We start from the raw sequence: 20,988 nt of genomic DNA, 5'->3' as shown, positions 1-20,988 counted from the left end.
CAATTCCTTCTGCTTTCACTCTGGCTTCTTATTCCTCGGTTGCACACTTCCAGCCCGTCCCACTTCACACACACACACAGGCCTACAAGGAAAACTGGGATTCGAATCAGAATCGGAGTCGATTCACCTATTACAAGAATCGACTCATAATATAAATCGACACGTAATATAAAAGCGCAGTCTAAACTACAGGTTTAATCCCAGATGATGGATTTCATACAGCATTCGATTCGATTTCTTAAATATTAAGTATAAGCTCTTTCAGAGTCGCTTGCCAAGGACGACATTGTTGCTCGGAATCGATTCCTGGATTCGACTCTCGATACATGGATTCGAACACCGCTGCCGCTGAACACGGGAGCGCGAGCGTTAAAACCAACGGGATCGCGCGCTCCACATTTAAAGGAGAAGCCGTGGGCTTCTGGTAGCCAGTCCGCTCACGTGTAATCACGTTTATAGCCTTGCGATTGTAGTATTACAATATTATATACATACATATATATATGTATTTAATTTTTATTAATATTACCGCGAGGACGTTAATCGTATATCGGTTCTGACTACAGCCGTGTCGGTTTGGATTGTCCTCGAGCTCTACGGAAGGAAAATCGGTTAGAATAAATGGATCCGGAGAGATTTTATTTTCCCAGCACGAGACGGTGAAAAAGAAGTTGGTGTGTTCGCTGTTGTAACGTCGCTGCGCAGAATAAAGTATCCGGTTGTGTTCGTTACTGTCCCGCTCTGTGTCCGTCTCTACCGCCCGGTGAAGCCCGTTACATCCCGGGATTTCCTTCTTTTCTTTCCTTTTGTGTTTTTATTTTTATTCCTTTCAGTACGAACCGGTTGAACGATGCAGCTCCGGACCGTGTTGGATGTGAAAGTGGTGGACGTGGAGAAAAGACGGCATCCTTCCAAACACTATGTGAGTATCGTTACGGGCCTTTAATCCCGTTAGACCACCATATTAAATATCCGTTTTACGGTCCGTGCACGAGCGCTAACTAACACGCGACAACCGGAAGCGGTTCGTTATTGATAAAGCCGCCGCTCGAGGATGCGGGGCTATGACGTCATCGGTTTGTTTTGATTGTGTCTGTGGGTTCTGACGGCAGCTCGTAAACACCTCCTGGGTGAATGTACACGCTCTGATGTGTCACGCTTGGATTTTACGTAGCACAGGCATTAAGAGGTCACGCTGGAAGCCTGTTGACTGATGAATGGATGTTGCATTTGCTTACACAGCACACTGAGGAACTGTATACGACGTGCATAAATACGCAACTACGTTTGTAAAGTTTGTCGTGACACAAACTTTGGTGTTGGCTTGTCGGATCAAGTATTCCCAAAAGCCGGTATGCTAGGGTGCCAATACTTTTGGAGTATACCCGTGTACCCAGTTCCCCTCGTTGTGCTGAGTGTTTTGATATATGACACGTCCATTTTGTGATAATGTTTGATTTTTGGGGGGCGTGGCTGCGCGTGACGTCACGTATCGTCACCCGAATACCTGTGACGCAATTCCCCTCATTTTTCTGAGTGTTTTGATACGTCACACATCAATGTTGAGATAATGTTTGATTTTTGGGGGGGCGGTGCTGCACGTGACGTCACGTGACGTCACCCGAATACGAGTGAAGCAGTTCCCCTCATAGTTCTGAGTGTTTTGATACGTCACATGTCAATGTTGTGGAAAGTTTTTTTTTATTTCGCATATATCGTGGGCGGCTGCGTGAAAACCGAAAGGCCGGTCGGTCCATCAGTTTAACCCTTTGTCCAGAGTATCAGCATAAAGACGCTGGCCGAGTTATAAACCTCTAAAGTTTATAATGGGAGTCTATGGCACTTTGAGACCCGGTACCGTGAGTATCGGTACTCGGATCGCTTAGAAAAGTAACAACAACAAACTTCTACGACATATCGTATCGATTTTAGTGCATGTGGCTCGAAATCCCTCGGAGCAGGAGCAATTATTATAAATACATTTTTGTCTAAGGAGAAAACAGAATGTTGGCATAACTAGGTGCAACTGCGTGGTAAATATAGCAGATAAAATATAGCAGATAAAATATAGCAGATAAAATATAGCAGATAAAATATAGCAGATAAAATATAGCCTGTGCGCGTTCATCTTGGTCTATATTCAAATTTCAGTACCTTGTTTTCTTTGACTTGAGCTCATGTGATTATTGTTTACTCTCTTATTTCGGTCTAGATGTTAGTTGATAAAGATGCCCGAAGTGAACTGATGAAGCTCTACTACACCATGCCAGCGTCTCATGTACGTTCTCCCCAAACAACAGAAAAGTACATAAACACGTGTATAACTCGCTAGTGCATGAATTCACACAAATGTCACTCTTACCATGTAAATATAGATCTGACTAAGATGTTTTTTTATGTCCTCTTTTATCTGCCCATGTTGCGTTGTTTCAGCTAAAACATCAACACTCGTAATGTCTTCAGTGTAAACCACAAAAAATGGCCTTGCTGTTCCAGAGGGGACTGTATTAATAATTAATACTCTTAAAAACTGTGTATATGATGTCAAATCTATAACATAGATAAACTGCTGTATTTCTGTAACACATGAATAAATAACGTGCACTTTCATGGGACATTTCTAGGTTTTGTTAGCCAAGTACCAGCTTTTAGTATTTTCAAGAACAGTAGGAGAAAACATAATATAATTGAGGTTAATGCACATTGGAGCAGGTTATCGGTTGAAGTACTCATCCGATTCTTTTCCTTAGAAGGCTATACGGATGTACTTTTAGGTGTTAATGAGATGACATCATCATAACAGCCAGCGCTGAACTCCAAACTGATCCCAGATCAGCAGAAATAACAGTGGAAAGATATTTTCTCTGTCCTACATTTTTCTTCCTCTACTCTCTCCAGGGAGCGCATGAGAAAGGTGACAAAATGCAAGAGACTCATCCCTTAGTTTCACACAGGCCAACATCTGGAGATGTTTTTCCTGTGAGAGGGGAGGGGGGGGGGGGTTGGGGCAAGTAGAGATAGTGGTTGAGAGAGGAAGGGGATTTGTACTCAGCTTTTAATCCCAAAGAATTGCGCTGACTAGAGGAAAGACGAACATTTCCTCATTTTCAGCAGTTCTACATTTTCCTTTACATCTGTTAGTGATGTATGTGTGTGTCCTTTTTTTTACACTGCTCTCAGGTCATGACAAAGGATGTGGTCTTCAATTATGGCCTTCAACGTACCCGTTCGGTCACTATTACTAAGCCGTATACCTGTACATACAGTCGTTTAATAAAAGCACGAGAGCAGGAGTGGAAATAGTGCATGAGTGTCTCACTTGTGCTGCCAGACAGGAAGCCAAGCAGTGACAAACTGCCAAAAAGTATATAGTGCTCGCAACATTAAAACAGTCTGTGCTCGAACTCAATACACAGATGTGAATCAGGTGTCTAAATACACTTTTTTTTCCCCCCTGCTCAGTAACACTTTTTAAAGACGAACAGTCCTGATCTGAATTTGAAGACGTCGAGGCAGCTGTATTACATCCTTGTTAAAAGAGGTCATAAAATGTCAGCCACAATAGCATCTCGACTTCAGCCTTTTACTTATTAGGCCATCATGCTTAAGGCTGTGCTCTCTCTCTCTCTCTCTCTCTCTCTCTCTCTCTCTCTCTCCCTGTGTGTGTGTGTGTGTGTGTGTGTGTGTGCGCGCGTGCTGGAGGGCCTTTTTAAACATTGAGCTCCAACAGTGAGCAGCATGGTGAGGGTGGCTGTTAAACGGCTTTAGTCACTGCCTGTCCATTGTTTGGAGATTTTGTCTGGAGGGAAGGGAAGCAGGACCTGTATTTGTGTGTGTGCGCACATGTAAAAGAGATAGCACGGATTGCTCAATTAATCATGCTCGGATCGTGTTCTCAACTTTTGCTTCATTTAACGAATTAAATGTAATCAAGAGCAGTACTGACTTTGATTAAAGCCGGGTATTTGTCGGTTCTATTAAGCTTTTAGCCTAACTACAATTCCAGCTTTTTAAATAAAGTGCAGTAATTAAACCTCAACTACATTTTTAAAAGTAGCTCCAGTCTAAACAACGCTTATATTTTGCAGTTATCAGTTACATATTATTGTGAAGCATTATAAAGTGATAATTTCTAATGTAAAAAAAAAAAAGCCTGTTAAATGTGAATTTAATTGGAAAAAGTCTTGCTTTCTAAACTGTGCAGAACGATCATGATAAATCATTACGATTTCACTATTAAGCAAAGCCGTCGTTATCGTTTTAGCTCTTATCGCACCGTCCTACTTTCTACTTGTGTGGGTTTGGTACTCAGGTCATTTGTCCTCAAGTCTCTCTCATTGCCTGTGCCAAAGCCCAACTCCCACCAGAGACCTTCATGTCCAAGAAGTGTGTGTGTGTGTATCTGTGTGTGAGGCATTGTCTCTAAACCATCTTCAGTCGTTCTGCTCTGTTTCTTCTTCTCAAAGCCTGTGTGGCCTTTTTTTTTTTTGTTCCTACTCTTTTCCACACATTAAAACCAGCTCTATCCAGTCGACCAAATTGTTAAAGAACCTGATCCTACATTCAAAGCCAACACATCCTGCAGGTTCCAGATCAACCCTTTAACTACTTTTACAGATTTATGATTTTGATCCAGATTTCAAACGATGTCCCGCATCGTTTCTATTTATTTATTTTTTTGCTTGTCGTCTAGTTGTCATTTTCCTCTCTCTCTCTAATCCTTTTTTTTTTTACTCCTTCTGTAAGCTTGAGTTGTTTGCAGCTTGTCAACAGCAGGGTGGTGGATGGGATTGCATTGAGCGCAGTGCAATTACATCATGTACTAGCTACGATCTGTGGGTACAGTGACATGTGTGGGCATCGTGGGAAGTCCATGCCACAGCAGACATCACAGATATGGGGTCTTTTGCGCAGTGCAGAAATCTGCACAGCTGACCTCTGGTCAGCTTTTGCTTTTTGTAGCATTTAGATCCTACGTTTATATGATGAAGTAGAATGATCAGGGATCAGTACACTTAATATATGGCAGTTCTTGGCATTAAGTCCCACTTCCTGAAAACGGTTCTTGACCCAGCTGGAGATTCACAGTATGTTTTGTGTTATACAGGATAAGGTTAAGATTTTAGACCCTTATATCTAAATGAAGCTGAAGACCAAACTACAGCCAAATTACACCATTTGCAGGCACAGATAGTTTACTTAAATCATCATCACAGTCAGCAGGCAGGCAGACAACCAAGGTTAACCAGGGTGAAAATGTTCTCTTAAAACCACAAGTAATAGGCAAAAGAACAACCCAATCATGTCTATAGAAAAGTATAAAGTACAGGAAATAACAAAATAGGTTCCATATGTAGTTTCCATACTCAACCTAGAGGTTGCAACCTGGAAATTTTTGCAGGTGCAACTTCACTTTTTGAAAGTAATCGTTAAATCCGAACTAAAAGCCAAACTTTATCGAGACTCTTCTATTTGCTCATTAAATGGTAGTTAACAACTTTAATCTTCTGTCTTTTTACTAATAGAAACACACCTGTATGACCTTTTGAGAGGTAAAACAACCCTCTCTAAGACCCCATAAGATCTACCCCTCATAAGCACCCCCCCGAACCACACATGCAAATAATTTGCTGCACTTGACAAACAGTGCAACGTGAAACCGACCGAAACGAATGAAAAATGTCACAAAAAGTCGACCTCTGCTACAGAGTTTAAGAACAAAACTAGGTGGGAAACCAGCCCAAGAGTGTAAGTGTAAGTAAAGTGAATTCTCTGTTTGTACTGCAAGATTTTGAAAAGACTTGGAGGAGAAACAAAGGGCTAAATTACGATGGGAAATGAGGATCGGGTTAAACCAGACAGATTATGAGTGAAAACATGAACAGGACACTGCCAGGAATAAAACATGACAGGACGTGCAATTATTGGAACAAAATGGACAGAAAAATTGTTTTTAGAATAAAAGCAATGTGCCAAATTTTCCACACTTTTGTTATTTATTTATTGTTCCTTTTTTCTAGTTGAATAGTGAATAGAGAACGTGTCACTAGAGCAACGTTTGTGTTTTTCATCGTGAACTAGAAACGTGTTTAAAATTGGTTATTATTAGCTTTCAATTATGCAAGCGTTTACTAATGTGAATGAGTTGTTACTATAGCAACGATAACGTACTCAAATGAACAGATTAATTCAGACATGTAGTTTGCTATGCAGAAAAGACTGCATGATAGCCTTGTCCTAAAGAAAAAAAAAATCAGTCAGATTCAAGAATTCAAGATGGATAAATAGTGGAAAACAAAAAAGGGACAGACTGGAGTATGGGATCTCATAGGGGTCAGAGCCAAACTGAACACTTTACTGTTCTTTACAGCTCTTTACTTCTCATTATTGCGAGAGAATTTGACAATTTATGTCACTTAACTGCTTTTGGTAAATACACATGGGGAAGTGATTCCTTCGTCAGGTTGTCAGGGTGTAGCGAGGCAACTTGTTCTGGTGGACGTGGTTGTAGGTTTGGCAGGAATTACAACATCCTGGCGTATAGTGGTTAAAGCTAAATATCCCAGTGGAAATGATTCATTTTATACAGTCAGCTGAAGCAGCTGCTACATGATTGGATAAAATCAGGGATAGCCTTTTAACTCTGATCCTAAAAGTTTGGAAGTAGGAAGCGTATGCTGAATCAACACTTTTACATCTCTTCAGGAAATGCAGTGCGTTACTTCCTGTGCCAAGACTGTGCGGTGTTTGTGAGTTCCTGCAAATGAGGTAAAGGGGCCAAGCTGAGGTCATGTATAAAGTGGAAATAACCACAAAAAAGGGCAGAGGCCATGTGTGTGGAGATGTTTGTGCAATAATAAGACAAAGGGTCTTCTGGCCACACTCTTCCCATAGCAGTTAAAAAAACCATTCCCTAAACATGACATCATTCTCTGATCTTTTGCTGCTATGTTCACCACAGATTGAACGAATCCTCTTTAATCTGTGTGACTTCTTTAATCTAGATACCACCAAATTAATGATTTGTGAGATAATAAACTTTCTGCAAAAGCCCCTTCCCTGGATGTTATTAGCAACAACTCTGGCTGCTGAAAGCTAACAGCCAAGACACATTTTACAAGAACAGTATGACACTATAAACCTAATGCTGTCTAAATCGCACATCAAGATGTTTGTTTCGTTCACACATCAAGCCATTACACAAGGCAAGCCATTAAACATTTAGAGAAAGTGTTCCTAATGGGTGCTTAGGATAGTTAGCTATTTTTTTCCGATGGTACTACAATGAACCTTTAGGACTTAATCTAATGGACAAAGCGTAAAACTATTTAGTGGCGGATGAAATCTTTCTGTCTGAGTGTTTATATCACTATAATGCACAACCTTTTAAGACGGTTTATTATCATGATCTTCTCACCAATGCAGGGATCCTGTGTGTCTGTGTTCTCCACCTGTCTGTGTGGGTTTCCTTCAGTTTCTTCACACCTCCCAAAACGTGCCAGTAGCTGGATTATCTACAGTGAACTGCCTGGAGGTGTATCTGCATGGTGCCTTGTGCTGAATTTGCATCTCAATCAGGGGTGTATTCCTTTTTTTATCAGCTTGTGTTCATACAACAAGGGTTTCCTATGCCAAAATCCCACAGGGCAGTGGGTTAAGTGGATAGGCTCTTTGTTGTTGATTGGAGGATTGGATTTCAAGCCCTAGTACTGCCATGCTGACATTGTTGGATCCCTGAGCAAGGCTTTTAACCCTCTCTCTGCATCATGGCTGACCCTGTGCTCAGACTCCATTTGGGTCAGATATGTGCTAATAATAAAAGACTTCTTCTTCTAAGACAGAACCATGGTTTCCTCAAGGTTCCCCAGTTTCCTCTGACATACCAAAACTTGTCAGCAAGCACATTATCTTCTCAAAATTGGCTCTAGATAGGAATGTGTGTGCCTGGTTCTCTGTAATGAACTTTCGTCCCATCTGTGGGTATGTTCCTGACATTTGCCCTGTGCTTCCAAGATCCACACAATCCTATCCAGCATAATATGGTTACTGAAGATGAATGGATGCATGACAGTAGGTGTATAATTTGGCAGTATTTTATCCGAAAAGGAATCTCAGATGAACAATATTTGGTAGATATCACTGAACCTGACAACTGGATAAACACTGGTTAAATATTCCTACATATCCTATGTGACATATACTAGAGAAGTACATCAGCTTTGGGTGTTGTGTGGTTTAAATTCAGGGACAAAAACACATGCAGAGAAACCAAAAGCATATGCTGTATATTCCATCATACATTCTTTCAAGCTGGAAAATAGATATATATATTTAGAAGGGATTTGACTCTCAGAAACATCAGTAGTTCTGCAATTGATTTTATACCCATGTGTTGGAAGACTTTCTCATGTCTTTGCATGATTGATTTCCGATGTTCTACTATATTATTATCCTGTAATGAAGGTTTTGTGGGCGGCAAAATGTTCGAGTCGAAATCGTGGAAGATGGGTAGAGTATTTTTTTTTTTATACAAGCCTTTAAATAGATGTCTTTAGGCGGGGTTCAGAGCTTTTAGTGGTAAGGCCTGCTGCTTTCCAGCCACACCAAACCTTCTAAAGTGCTTCTCCACTCATTCGGCAAGACAAATCTGAAGGACAGTGGACTGCTGGCTGTAGAGTAAGTTTCTTATTTCTTATTTTTTGGAACAGAGGTGTGTAAATTTGTATTATGCGTCGCTTAGATTTCTTCAAGATTTGAAATGTTTTCAGTCTGAGGAAGTGGAACACATCTGAGCTGGATATTAGTCCGTCATTACGCTTTATAATACTGTAATATGGAAATTATATTTTAGGGATATGAACCATGTTGAATCCAGTGATTTATACACCACCCTCCAAACTTGACCATATTTCCTGCTGATGTATTCCAAAAAGTTTTGCATGAATGAGACTAATGTCTTCTGCAACTGCACCTAATTGAGTTTTTGAAAGCTTTTCAAAAAATTTCCCAAATTGTCTATTGTTATCTGTAGAATCTCTAACTTCTAGCATTGTAGTAATTTCTGTCGGTTTTCTGTGACATTTTGTTTTGACACATATTTTTTCCCATTGTGGTAATTCTCACAAGCTCATTTGGTTGTAAAAACATGGATATTTATTATTGTTCAAACATTTGAAGGGAATTCATTTGTGAACCCGGCAAGCTTCTGAGGATAAAAAGAGCTCTTTTGCGTTTGGTTTATTTGCTTCCTAAAGAGATCAAATCTACAAATTGCACTCTACAGTTTAATTGCTGATTTAAGAATATAGTTCAGTATCTGTTTCGATCATCTTGCCTCAATCATACAAAGAATTCACAAGACAAGCGAAGCATAAGAAATTCTGTGTTGACTAAAACGACCAGAAGTCTTAATGTTTTTGTCACTGTTAACAATTACATAGCTTGTGTGGGTTTGGACAGATTTGCTCATCAAATATGATTTTGAGTTACTCATTGAGTACACTGTTTTTCCATTATGATGGCAGAAAAACAACAAATCAATCAGAAAAGGCTCATAAATTAGTTATTCTGGAAGAGTTTAAATGGTGTGTGTGTGTTGCTACTGTACATGCGTGTGTGATCTTTGACTTAAACCATTCGAACTCATCACCTTCTGATCAGTAGGACAACACCTTATCCACTGAGCTACAATACCACATCCCCCACAATTTGTTAATTTTGTGTTACTTTTGGGCACAAAATGGTGAATTCCTGTAAATGACTGGTAAAGGCTAGTGTGGATCAAATGCAAATGTAAGGCTTGTTATTCGCTTCCTTTGTACCTTTTTCTACAGGTGAATAAAAGTTAATGTATTGTACTTTTAAAATCTGCCACTTCTTGTTCTGACTGAAGCTTTAAACAATCTGGGAGAGAAACTGTAACGTGAATCTTACACGTCAACTCAGGATCAGATTTTAGCTTGTCTCTGAGCACCATTCTATTTCTGCTATGCTCTGAGGGCCAGTCGGGTTGAGCCTGATATTTTCAGTATTGAAGCGATTGCTGTTATTCCCCTACAGACTGCTATGCGGATGCCACTGTCCGCAAATGAGCGGAGAGAAAAGTGCGACGAGACGAACTTTTATACACATGCGAATCCACCCACAGATCAAGGTTGCTCTCCACTATGCAATTAAGTGTTATAGTTGGGGAGGGAAAGGCCGCATGACCTAGCCTGCATGCCTGTCGGGTCGAGGAGCTTTATTTAAATTGTTTGGTCACACACCCACACGTCCACAAGTTTGTCATTTTTCATTTATTTTATTTTTTTTTTAAATGCATGCACATGCAGTATTCTGTGCTGCAACTTGCAAAAGGAGCTTGATGCTATTCTCTCTCTCAATCACATACACATACACTCTCATTGACTTTCAGGGTGGTATCTCCTGGTGTTGGCTACAGCCCTGCTGCAGTACATGATAAGCTGGGATTTATTTAGATGGCTATACACACATACACACACGCGCGGCAGAGTGGCATGAACGGTATTTAAGATTGCCAGCGGCATAGTGCAGGCCATTTCCCAGTATCATATTTAGAGTGGACACAACATACGCTACAACTCATCAAAAGAGTAGCTATCTACAGCAACACATCTAAATCTCCCTCTCAATGCTGCTGTGTCCCAGTTTCACCGGTCTATCAGCAGTACTGGGCTTTTCCATTGTTATAAATGAGACGTATGAACTCATGTTCACCCCAATGCCTGTACAAGCTTATCCACTCATGTGACTTTACTGGAATAAGACAGACCTACATTCAAAAGTAATATATTTATTTTTATGTTAACTATGTTTAACGATCTACCAGCGTTATGGATGTGAGTATTTTGGAGGAAAGGCTACGTTTTGTGAATTTTAAAGGCTTTAAAAAAACATCATGTATGCATACAATGAAAGAAAACGACACTGTACATGTGCATGTTTTGTACATCACTAAGGAAACTGTGGAAATTCATCTGTTTATTTTCCAAGGCTATGTGAAAATACAGCAGAAAAAAGAAGGCAACTGAGATTGTGCTAAGATTGACAGTTATGTGGAATTGTCCTACTAACATTGTTGTTTAAATGGTACAGGATGGTAAGCCATGTTTATGAATATCACAGAAAAATCTTCCCAGTAATCCTGTCAGATTTATTTCATGTTAGTTATCCAGTAAGCATTAGCACTGAAGATTAGAATCATTTTAGAACATGACATAAAATCCTTTCAGAAATCCTGTCAGATTAGTTCATGTTGATAGCCAGCCAATAGTAGCAATGAATATTCATCACAGAGTTTTTGAGTCAAATAAACTATCAGCTAGTGTTAAGAGTAACATCATGGATAGAACATGAATGGTCTTTCAGAAATCCTGTCAGTTTCGTCCATGTTAACTGGCTAGCTAGCATTAGCAATAGAAATTATACACTTACAATTGTGCAGCATTTAGCGGACGTGCTTATCGAGAGCAACATATAGAAGTGCTTTATAGTCTCAGAAACGTTTCACTAGGTCACAGACTGACGATATAACTTGATAAATATAGACTAAACACAGACTAATCATGATAACTATACATCTCTGAAATCATGTCAGGTAAGTTTCAGATAAGCTAGCCAGCTGTATTAGTAGACATCATGAATATTTATGACTACACCTAGAAAATTCTCTTAGAAATCCTGTTATAATATAATCCCACTAGTTATAATAGTCTAGAAAATCTATGAAAAGTCTTAGCGACCTAACCTACTTTCTTGGGGGCACTGTTTAGTCTGGTAACACACGACTGGCTATAGTGAGTAAAAAATCTAAAAAGTAGAATATGCATTAGCGATGATCAACAGTGATGTATTTGAAGCATTATTGTGGACATATTCTTATGTATGCAACCTGGTGAAGACACTGTAATAAACATAGCCTATATAATTGCTCCAGAAATTCCCATTGATTGTATTTCTAGGCAATCAGAGCCCTTTTGCGATTCACAGATGCATAAGTATGTTAATTGTTCATCTGTGGTGTGTATATGACTGAAGAAAACACTGATCATTGCTTCTCTATGTGTGTTGACCACAGAGAATAATAGCAGCTGTGGAGGCTTTTAGCTGCTTGCCAATGCCGGAGAAACTGCTGGTGCCCTTCCAGAAAAACAATACTTACACACTCGCCTGTCAAATCAACATCACTCTCTGTCTTTCTGTTTCTCTCTTTCTGTCTGTTTCTCTCTCTCTCTCTCTCTCTCTCTCTCTCTCTCTCTCTCTCTCTCTCTCTCTCACACACACACACACACACACACACACACACACACACACACACACACACACACACACACACACACACACATGCTACTTATCTTTGTTTCTGCTTCACCTGTGTCTCTTGCGTCATGTTTGTTAATTTAACAGCAATGTCAGGTACATGGCAGCAGCTGAATCCAGGCACTGACAGTCCTTTACTGGTGCACCTGCTTACCTTGTGTAACATAGTTTGGTCTCCTGGTGCAGTCCTTTTGGACACTCATTTTGCAGAGGTTGATCAGATGGTTTTTAATGTAAAATACAACAATGTAAGGAAATAAAAAAACACTTTAACTCTCTTGCACCGTTCATTGTTGCCGCTCCATTAAGCACCTGAATGGTTCTAGCAGTCTTTGCCTGTTGTGGGACACATTACCATATTGGCATAAGAATAATTCAAGGTTTGGGAGAGAGAATACTCATGAAACTTATCTTTCCCCTATCTTGGTTCCAGTAAATTCACAGTTTTCACATGACACAATTTTTGCACCACCTTCCTTTCTCTGCTTCAACCACTCAGTCAGAATTCTCTAACATGAAGCAAATCGCTGCTCATAACTATAATAATATATTTCAGTGCCCTTATGTTTACAGCTTCTCAACTCACTCTCCATTAGAATATCAGCCAATGTATGGTCGGTATCTTATGCGTTAACACAATATTATAGAACTAAGATAGTTTTTGGTGTCTGTGTGAATAATAACTATGTATATATTTCAGATTATAACCTAAAAACCAGCCAATGTTATAAATAAAACCTAAAATCCTTTCAGAAATCTTGTCAGATTAGCGCATGTTAGCTAGCCAACTATCAAAGCAGTAAAAAATTGGAATCGGTTATAAATATAAAACATAAACTTCTCTTAGAAATCCTGTCAGAATTACTGATATTAGCTTGCCGGGTAATGTCAGTCATAACAGTTATAAAAATGTAGGAATATATCCTAAGAATCGTCTGAGAAATTCTGTCAGATTAGCTCACGTTGGATAGCTAACCGGTATTATCAGCTGAAATCATTTATGAAGATCCTCTCAGTAACCCTGTCAGAAATCCTGTCCCAAAAGTTATATTTCTGTTGTAATCATTTGAAATTGAAACAGAGTGAACAAAATGTGTTACAGGATCAATATGAGATTTAATCACATCCCGTCTACAGCTCATAAGTAATTGAGGCCAAAATTTTATAAAATGTAATAGAACCCAAACCATGCACCATTTTGAGCAATCATTTTATGGTTTGTATTACATTTATACATCACAGAAGTCTAAACTCTAAATGTGCCACTTTTAGTTCAAAGTAATGAATATTAATGTCATTGCTAAACAGTCCTAAATAAGTCAAAGCTTCTGAATTGCTCTCAGTATATTAAGATCAAAAGAAACCGCCCCTGCTCTTTGTGTAGAAGCTCAATTACATGCTGAGTGAAGTTGGGTGAACATGCAGCAGTTAATTAAACCCTCCAGAGGGGAATTTCAAAAAGCGTGAACGCCTCTACTGTTTTCTTCTGCAGTCTCAGCCCTATTTTACACCCTGGCAGTAGATGATGTCATGGTGCCTTGTTGATGTGTAAAGCTTCATGGCCTTAAGGCTTATTTAGCTTTTGAGAACAATGCACTGTTGGACAGGGTCTTGGTTTGGGAAAGGCCCCCATCTTACTGCTACAGATTACTTCCTGTCATGAAAGCAGCAACAGCATTTATGCATTGAATTTTTTGAAATAGGAAGCAATGATGCTGTATAGACAATTACACACAACTACACCATTTTAGATCGTTTGTGATTCTCTAGTTAGCCACTGAATGTCTAAGGAGAAATACAAGCTGATTTTCACAATATTTGCCGTTGTTGCAGATGTTATAGAGATGTTAGAGACATTATATGGAAAATAAAACGGATAAGCAATGTTTAACTCTTTTCACCATTTTTTTCACCTGTTTCGGGGTTTCCATGTTCAACATTGATTGGCTTTGTCATGTTACAGTCTACAGTGGTGGAGGTTCATATGAAAGTAGCAATCAGTGCTTTAAAAATGTATAGTATTCTATGAGTATATTTGTCTTGCCTTCTCTATGAGATTCCCCAAGTGCTTGTTCATACGAATAAAAAATTTGCAGGCTTTAAATTCAATGACTAAAATACTGTTAATTTTATGAAAAATAGAAGGTGAAAACACCTCACACTGAAACCCAACAGTGTCCTGACTAATTTTGTATCGGACTGGTGGAGATCAATTCATCAAATCAAGTCAAATTTTATTTGTCACATACACATCATTCATCTGTTTATATTGATTGAAAATATCTGAGGGTTATTTTCTTTAGTTTTTATTTATTATCTGCTGTTTATTTACTGTTTTACTGCAGTGTGTCTTGAATTTAAGTAACCTCTATTGAGGTTTACAGCTTGGCCTCAGTGTGTCAATAGATGCTTTAAATATGGGCATCTGTAGAGATTAGAGAGTTGAAAGTGGTGTGAATTTGACGGAATGATGATTACACTACACCATATGTTCCATATGTGTTGTATATGGTGTGAATTCTTCTTCACACGGTACATTGTGCATCACGTTGAAGTTTTTCCTTTTGTTTTAAGAGCTTAACTCAATCCTGACCACAACAGACTGCTTCCTCTCAGTATGTTAAGTGGGAGGACACTGATTTGTGGGGAGAACGTTAGTTAGATAGCATCGCCTGTGCTACCTATGCACCACTAGGTAGCACAGGCGATATGATGAATGTATCAAATGCTCACCAACAATTAAACAGGGACGTTATGGCAGACGTTCCATGTAAACAGATTAAAACTGATTAAGTTTGTAGTCATGGCTATGGTAAGTGTCCATAGTATGGGGAATGTTTATGTGGCACTCTTGGAAATAGTCCACAGGGTTAGTGCTTTGTATAAAGGTAAACTCGTAAGTTTCAGTTTTCTGACATTTTTATGGTTTCATGGTAACAAAAGAAGTTCATGAGAGAGAAAAGTAACATGTGGATGTTGTTACATATACCGTACATATATGCGAGATGGCAGGAAGAGTGTAATGGATCTGTCAGTAAACTGAAGTTCACATTCTCTGTGTGTATGTTTTATCTGCAGGTTTATCTCATCAATGTCACATACTCTGATTCCACGTCCCACGTTATCTACCGGAGATACAGCAAATTCTTCGACCTTCAGGTAGGAATTCATATACACACACTTACATACTACTCTCTCTCTGTCTCTCTCTTTCCCTCTCTCTCTCACACACACACACACACACACACTCCACTCATTTAGCAATGTGTTTCCCCACAATTCCAGATAAATTATATTATGTGTTATATATACACAACTTCACACAGGAAACAGAATTACAAAAATGCAAATATCCAGCAATAGTTTAGCACAAACGCTTTCTGTCAGTTGCTGATAAACACGTCAGACGTCAGAGAGAACTCCCTCGCATGCTTACTGCCACCCTGATTGGCAGCTTATTTGATAAATGGCTTGGAAAGAAAGTGAAATTAATTTTGTTTAATGTAGCATGCATTACTGACAGGACCAAATTGACTTTTATAAGCAGTTTTAATACAGTGCATGGTCTTGTACATTACAAAATTCCTGTTTAAGAACTGTAAGCCAGACCTTGTAGACTGGAGTTGTAGAATGGGAGTGGACGTGTTCAGCCCATTCCCTCAGGCTTTAGGTTTGTATGCATGTCTCAGGATTAGGGTGTGTGGATTAGGACATGCATGTGTGGAGCCCATATATAAAATGTGTTTTAAAAATGCATACAGTCCCAAAATAAAAGCTGATTTAATTCTCTTGTGTTTATGAGTCCAAAATCAGACTCCATTATGAAGTACTATTAATGTAATCTTTTAAAATAAAAATGTAATGTATATATGGATACTGTTGTGTACTATATACTAATGTATATATGGATACCACAATAATGTCAACATTTTAGTTTATACATGGATTATCAAACATTTTAATCTATATACAGTTTGAAGATGTATACAACCAGAAATCGTACTTTTAGAAATCCTGTCAGATTAGCGCATTTTAGCTAGCCAACAAACATAGAAGTAAAAATTGGAACTACTTATAAATATAAACCCTAAACTCCTCTCAGAAATCCTGCATGTTTACCTGCTATTGCTGGTTAATGTTAGAGAGTAAGTATTATAAAAATGTACGAATATAAGATTTCTTTTAGAAATCCTGTCAGATTAGCTCATGTTAGCTAATCAACCAGTATTAGCAGCTGGAAGCGTTTATGAATGCAACTAAAAATCCTCTCAGGAAACCTGTCAGAAATCTTGTCCCAGCAGTTATATTTCCCTTAAGGTCTGTTTTGATTATTTGGATTAGAAACAAAATAAATAAAACAGCATTACAGGATTTGTATGAGTTTTAGGGGCACGGTGGCTTAGTGGTTAGCACGTTCGCCTCACACCTCCAGGGTCGGGGTTCGATTCCCGCCTCCACCTTGTGTGTGTGGAGTTTGCATGTTCTCCCCGTGTCTCGGGGGTTTCCTCCGGGTACTCCGGTTTCCTCCCCCGGTCCAAAGACATGCATGGTAGGTTGATTGGCATCTCTGGAAAATTGTCCCTAGTGTGTGATTGTGTGAGTGAATGAGAGTGTGTGTGTGCCCTGCGATGGGTTGGCACTCCGTCCAGGGTGTATCCTGCCTTGATGCCCGATGACGCCTGAGATAGGCACAGGCTCCCCGTGACCCGAGGTGGTTCGGATAAGCGGTAGAAGATGAATGAATGAATGTATGAGTTTTAGTCACATCCTATGTATAGCTCTTAAATAATCTAGGCCACATTTTATAAAATATAATTTCATATCTCATGTTGGTTTTTTTTTATTCTTAGGATTCTATTTAGATATCTAGTTTTCTAAAAGGATGTTAAAAAAATCTGGAAAAAGAAATTAAATTTAAACCAAAAAAATATTTACCAATTTATTTTAATAGATTTGCAACGCACATGTCAATTGGCACATTTTTGCTGTATAATTGCTATATGATATTAAAAAAAAAACAACATAAAACGGCCATTATCTATTTGGAAGTGCCTTGCAATATATTAAAAGAACATGGTAAATTATTTGAATATTTTTCATGTGTCTCACATTATGTTTATCTATATATTTGTGTGTTTGTTCCACTATCACAGCACCCATGTTAAGTTAACCTATTTTAGACCCATATGGGACTATGAAAAGAGCCCACTGTGTTGTAGAGGAAGCCATGTTCCTACCAGGAAGGTGGATCCAGTGTCAAAGCCTCCATTGATAAACTACAGAGGAGTTGCTGAGCAAGCCCCACACCTCCCATGCCAAACTGAAAGTCGACAGTTAACGCACAGTTTTACTCCACATTTACACAGGCCTTTGCATAATAAACACACTAATACTGGATGGTGAAGGAAGATTAAGACGCTTTCTCATATGGCTTGTGGTCTACTTTGAGAAAATGGAAATTGGATTCAAATCTGCTGCTTCAGCCCTGATGAGATCTTGTTACTGAAGCTCCATGCACTTTATTATTCTAAATTCTGGCTTTTAGTTATGACTAGCTGCTGCCATTTGAGTTGTGTGCAGTAATTCTTGCTAGATAGAACTAGGGAAAATTTACTTCACAGCTGATTCAGCACTATTGGACCACTCCCCAATGTGTTTTGCTCCATATAAAACAAAACACACCCCTGTTGATCAAGAATAAGGGCTTTTGATCATATTATTTTTGAATCACTAAGCAATGGTCATAAGTGTGTTGGGCAGAGTGCTGTACCAGCTGGTCGATACAATGCGCACTTTCCTGCAGAGTCTATCCTTTGCATGCTGCACGATTGTTGAACAGATGCCATGTTTGGAGGCATCTTTGTAATATTTTGGGTTTATATCATGGTGTGCTTGCCAGGCTGCAGTGTTGATGCCTTTCCCCTGGGGCTTTCTTTCATGATTCAAGCTTGTTTGGCCAGCTTCTAGCTCATACTGGATTAGAGCCTTTCCACTGTAAAATATTTATGTGCCTGAAGTTATCCTGCTTTTAGCAACATGCACAGAGCTAGACAGAAAGAGAGTAAAGCCAAGATGGCTTCATAAATTTTGAATAGGTTTAGTACATGTTACATAGTCATAAATTGCATTTGTGATGTTTTACCTTGGTTATTGAGTAATGACTTCTCTATTCAGCAGGATGATGTAATATTCTTTTCTGTTGTTGACAATATGACACTTAACCTTGTCAATCTGAAATGATAAGGTTGATGCTGTACCTCAGCATAGAGTATTCCAATCATAAATTTGTAATCTAGGTCACTGGGCAAGTAAAATCTCTAGTGTGGTTGGCTATCTGGAATCCTAAATGACTATCAATTAGTAACACAAGAAACAAGCTAGTTAGCTAGTTTCATTAATTCAGACTAAAGGAAAAAAAATGAGTTCATATCATTGGGGAACATCCCAGATATGAGATGTGGTGTTACGTCCTTGCATTGAACATAAAACTGGACCATTTTGCTCAGTTGTTTGTTACTGACAATCAAAAGTTGCTATTTATTTAATGCAAGCTAATTAATCAATGTAGGAAGAAAGGTTCTACTGCATGGTTACATCAGCATTAAGCACAGGTACGAATAAAACACCAAAGATAGAATTTCATGGTTGGATAGGATCTGGTAGCAGGGATTTCAGCTTTCTGAACACAAATTCAAACTTAAAAATGGTGAAAGTCATGTCAAGCTTTGACATATGTTAGGAACACTGACCTTAAAATCCACAAATTACTACAAATTACAAACTACTCACTGTATATTGAATTTTGAATATTGAAATTACACTCTTTACTATTGAAACTACACAGAATGCTTGCATATATCTTGCTTTCCTATTTGAGCAGGAGTTTGTTGAGGTTGATTTTGACTACGACAAAATGAGGCGAATGACCATATGCTAAAGGTTTCTTTTCTTTACCCCTTAGCTGAATGTGTGTCAGAGTTGCTCCCTTACAGGGAGTACCACCTATGGTGTGTACCCAAATAGAACAGAAGCTCTTTTCATCTCGAGCGCCAACGGCAAAGTTAGCCATTTTACTTTGTCCCAAATCTGCGACTGAGAATTGCAAGCATAATCCTAAATTTATTCTTATCCATAAACTGACTTCATACCATATATAAAGAGGACAGTTTATATATTAAGGCCTCTACCCAAGAAACCAGTTTGTAAGATTAGCAAGTCTTCTGTTCATCCACAAAAGCATCAAAAGCATGTTTCTCCTCTATTTGCTTTCTATGACCATTTAGATTTTGTTGTATCGGATTGTCGGATTTGTCATATTGCTGATTTTGTGAGTCTAATTAGAACATATTTTACTGCTTGGCCATCCACACATTTCAGAACACATTCTGCTCATGTGATCCAAAGTCAGTTTTCAGTGCTGAACATTTTTGTGGCTTCTGGCTGACCTTCACTCAGTGTTTTTCTGTTGTGTTTCAACAGCATTTTGCTGATACAAGATGTCTGGTTGCTGGGTTTGTACTTGACATATTTGTGGCTGGTTGACCAAGCTTCTGGTGGATTTTTTTGTTATGTTTTTGGATCAGAAATAAAACATTGAGTAGCAGACAAAAGCAAGATGACAGGGAGTGTCTGTGGATCGGTATTACCACAAGGTCTGGTTTGTTCATATTCCAAATCGCATTCATGTAATAGCAACTTTTACATTTTTACATAAATAACAAAATACAACACATTATGGAATGTTTATAATATTCACTACTAACATGAAAAACTTGACTTTTTACTTTGACGCAAAACTGTTACTCCTGTTGTTGCTGTTTCAGTGAGTCTAGTTAGGGCTTAGCCCTATACACATTTCAGGACACAGTAATGCTCACAAGTGATCAAAAGTCAATCCAAAGACAGATTTCAGAGATTTTTCATGCCACATTCACATTATAACATTTACTGATATAACACTAGCTGACTAGGTAACCCAACATCATCAACATTATCAAATGTTATCAAATGTTCATAATATTATGACTAGCTAATGCAAGTTACCCTGTCATTATTTCTGAGAGTATTTATTAGCTCACATTGATTAATGTTCACAATATTTACTATAAACACTTGCTGATTGTCTAAAGTGTGATAATCTGAACGATTTTTCTGAGAGGATTTTTACATCACATTTATAAATCTTTATGATACATGATCCAGCTTACAGGATTCCTGAGAGATTTGTAATTTCCCATTTACATATGATCATAATATTTAATACTAAGAGTAGCTAACTCTCTAACAGGACAGGATTTCTGAGATTTTTACCTCACGTTCATAAATTGTCATAATATTTACTAGCTGATCTACTAACATCATATAACCTGCCATTTTTTAGAGTCACACTCACATTATAATATTTACTGATATAACACTAGCTGATTATATAACACAAGCTAAAGTAACAGGATTCCTGAAATGGTTTTTACATCACATTCATTAAATGTTCACAATATTATTACTCACATTAGCTGATTAGCTGCCATGAGGTATCACATTCACAAATCTTCATGATACATAATCTACAGGATTCCTAAGAGATTTTGAATGTCCCATACAAGGGTGTCGATTTGGGTAGACATGTCCCTACCAATATCCAGGGAACAA

The 20,988-nt window shown here is 38.5% G+C and overlaps 1 protein-coding gene across 2 annotated transcripts in view; it reads left to right on the top strand.

The window, feature by feature from the left end:
* The first annotated feature begins 336 nt into the window (after positions 1-336).
* Positions 337-20,988, top strand: part of sh3pxd2aa (SH3 and PX domains 2Aa) — a 102,339-nt gene continuing 81,687 nt past the window's right edge. For both annotated transcript variants that reach the window (XM_060860464.1, XM_060860463.1), the window contains exons 1-2: positions 337-922; positions 15,418-15,498. In XM_060860464.1, the coding sequence (XP_060716447.1) occupies positions 851-922; positions 15,418-15,498 (153 nt within the window). In that variant the 5' untranslated portion in view covers positions 337-850. The remainder of the gene's footprint in view (positions 923-15,417; positions 15,499-20,988) is intronic.

Source organism: Tachysurus vachellii, chromosome 24, assembly GCF_030014155.1.
Source record: "Tachysurus vachellii isolate PV-2020 chromosome 24, HZAU_Pvac_v1, whole genome shotgun sequence".
Lineage (NCBI taxonomy): Eukaryota > Metazoa > Chordata > Actinopteri > Siluriformes > Bagridae > Tachysurus > Tachysurus vachellii.
Note: the sequence above shows the minus strand (reverse complement) of the source record. Positions and strands in the feature narration are given on the sequence as shown.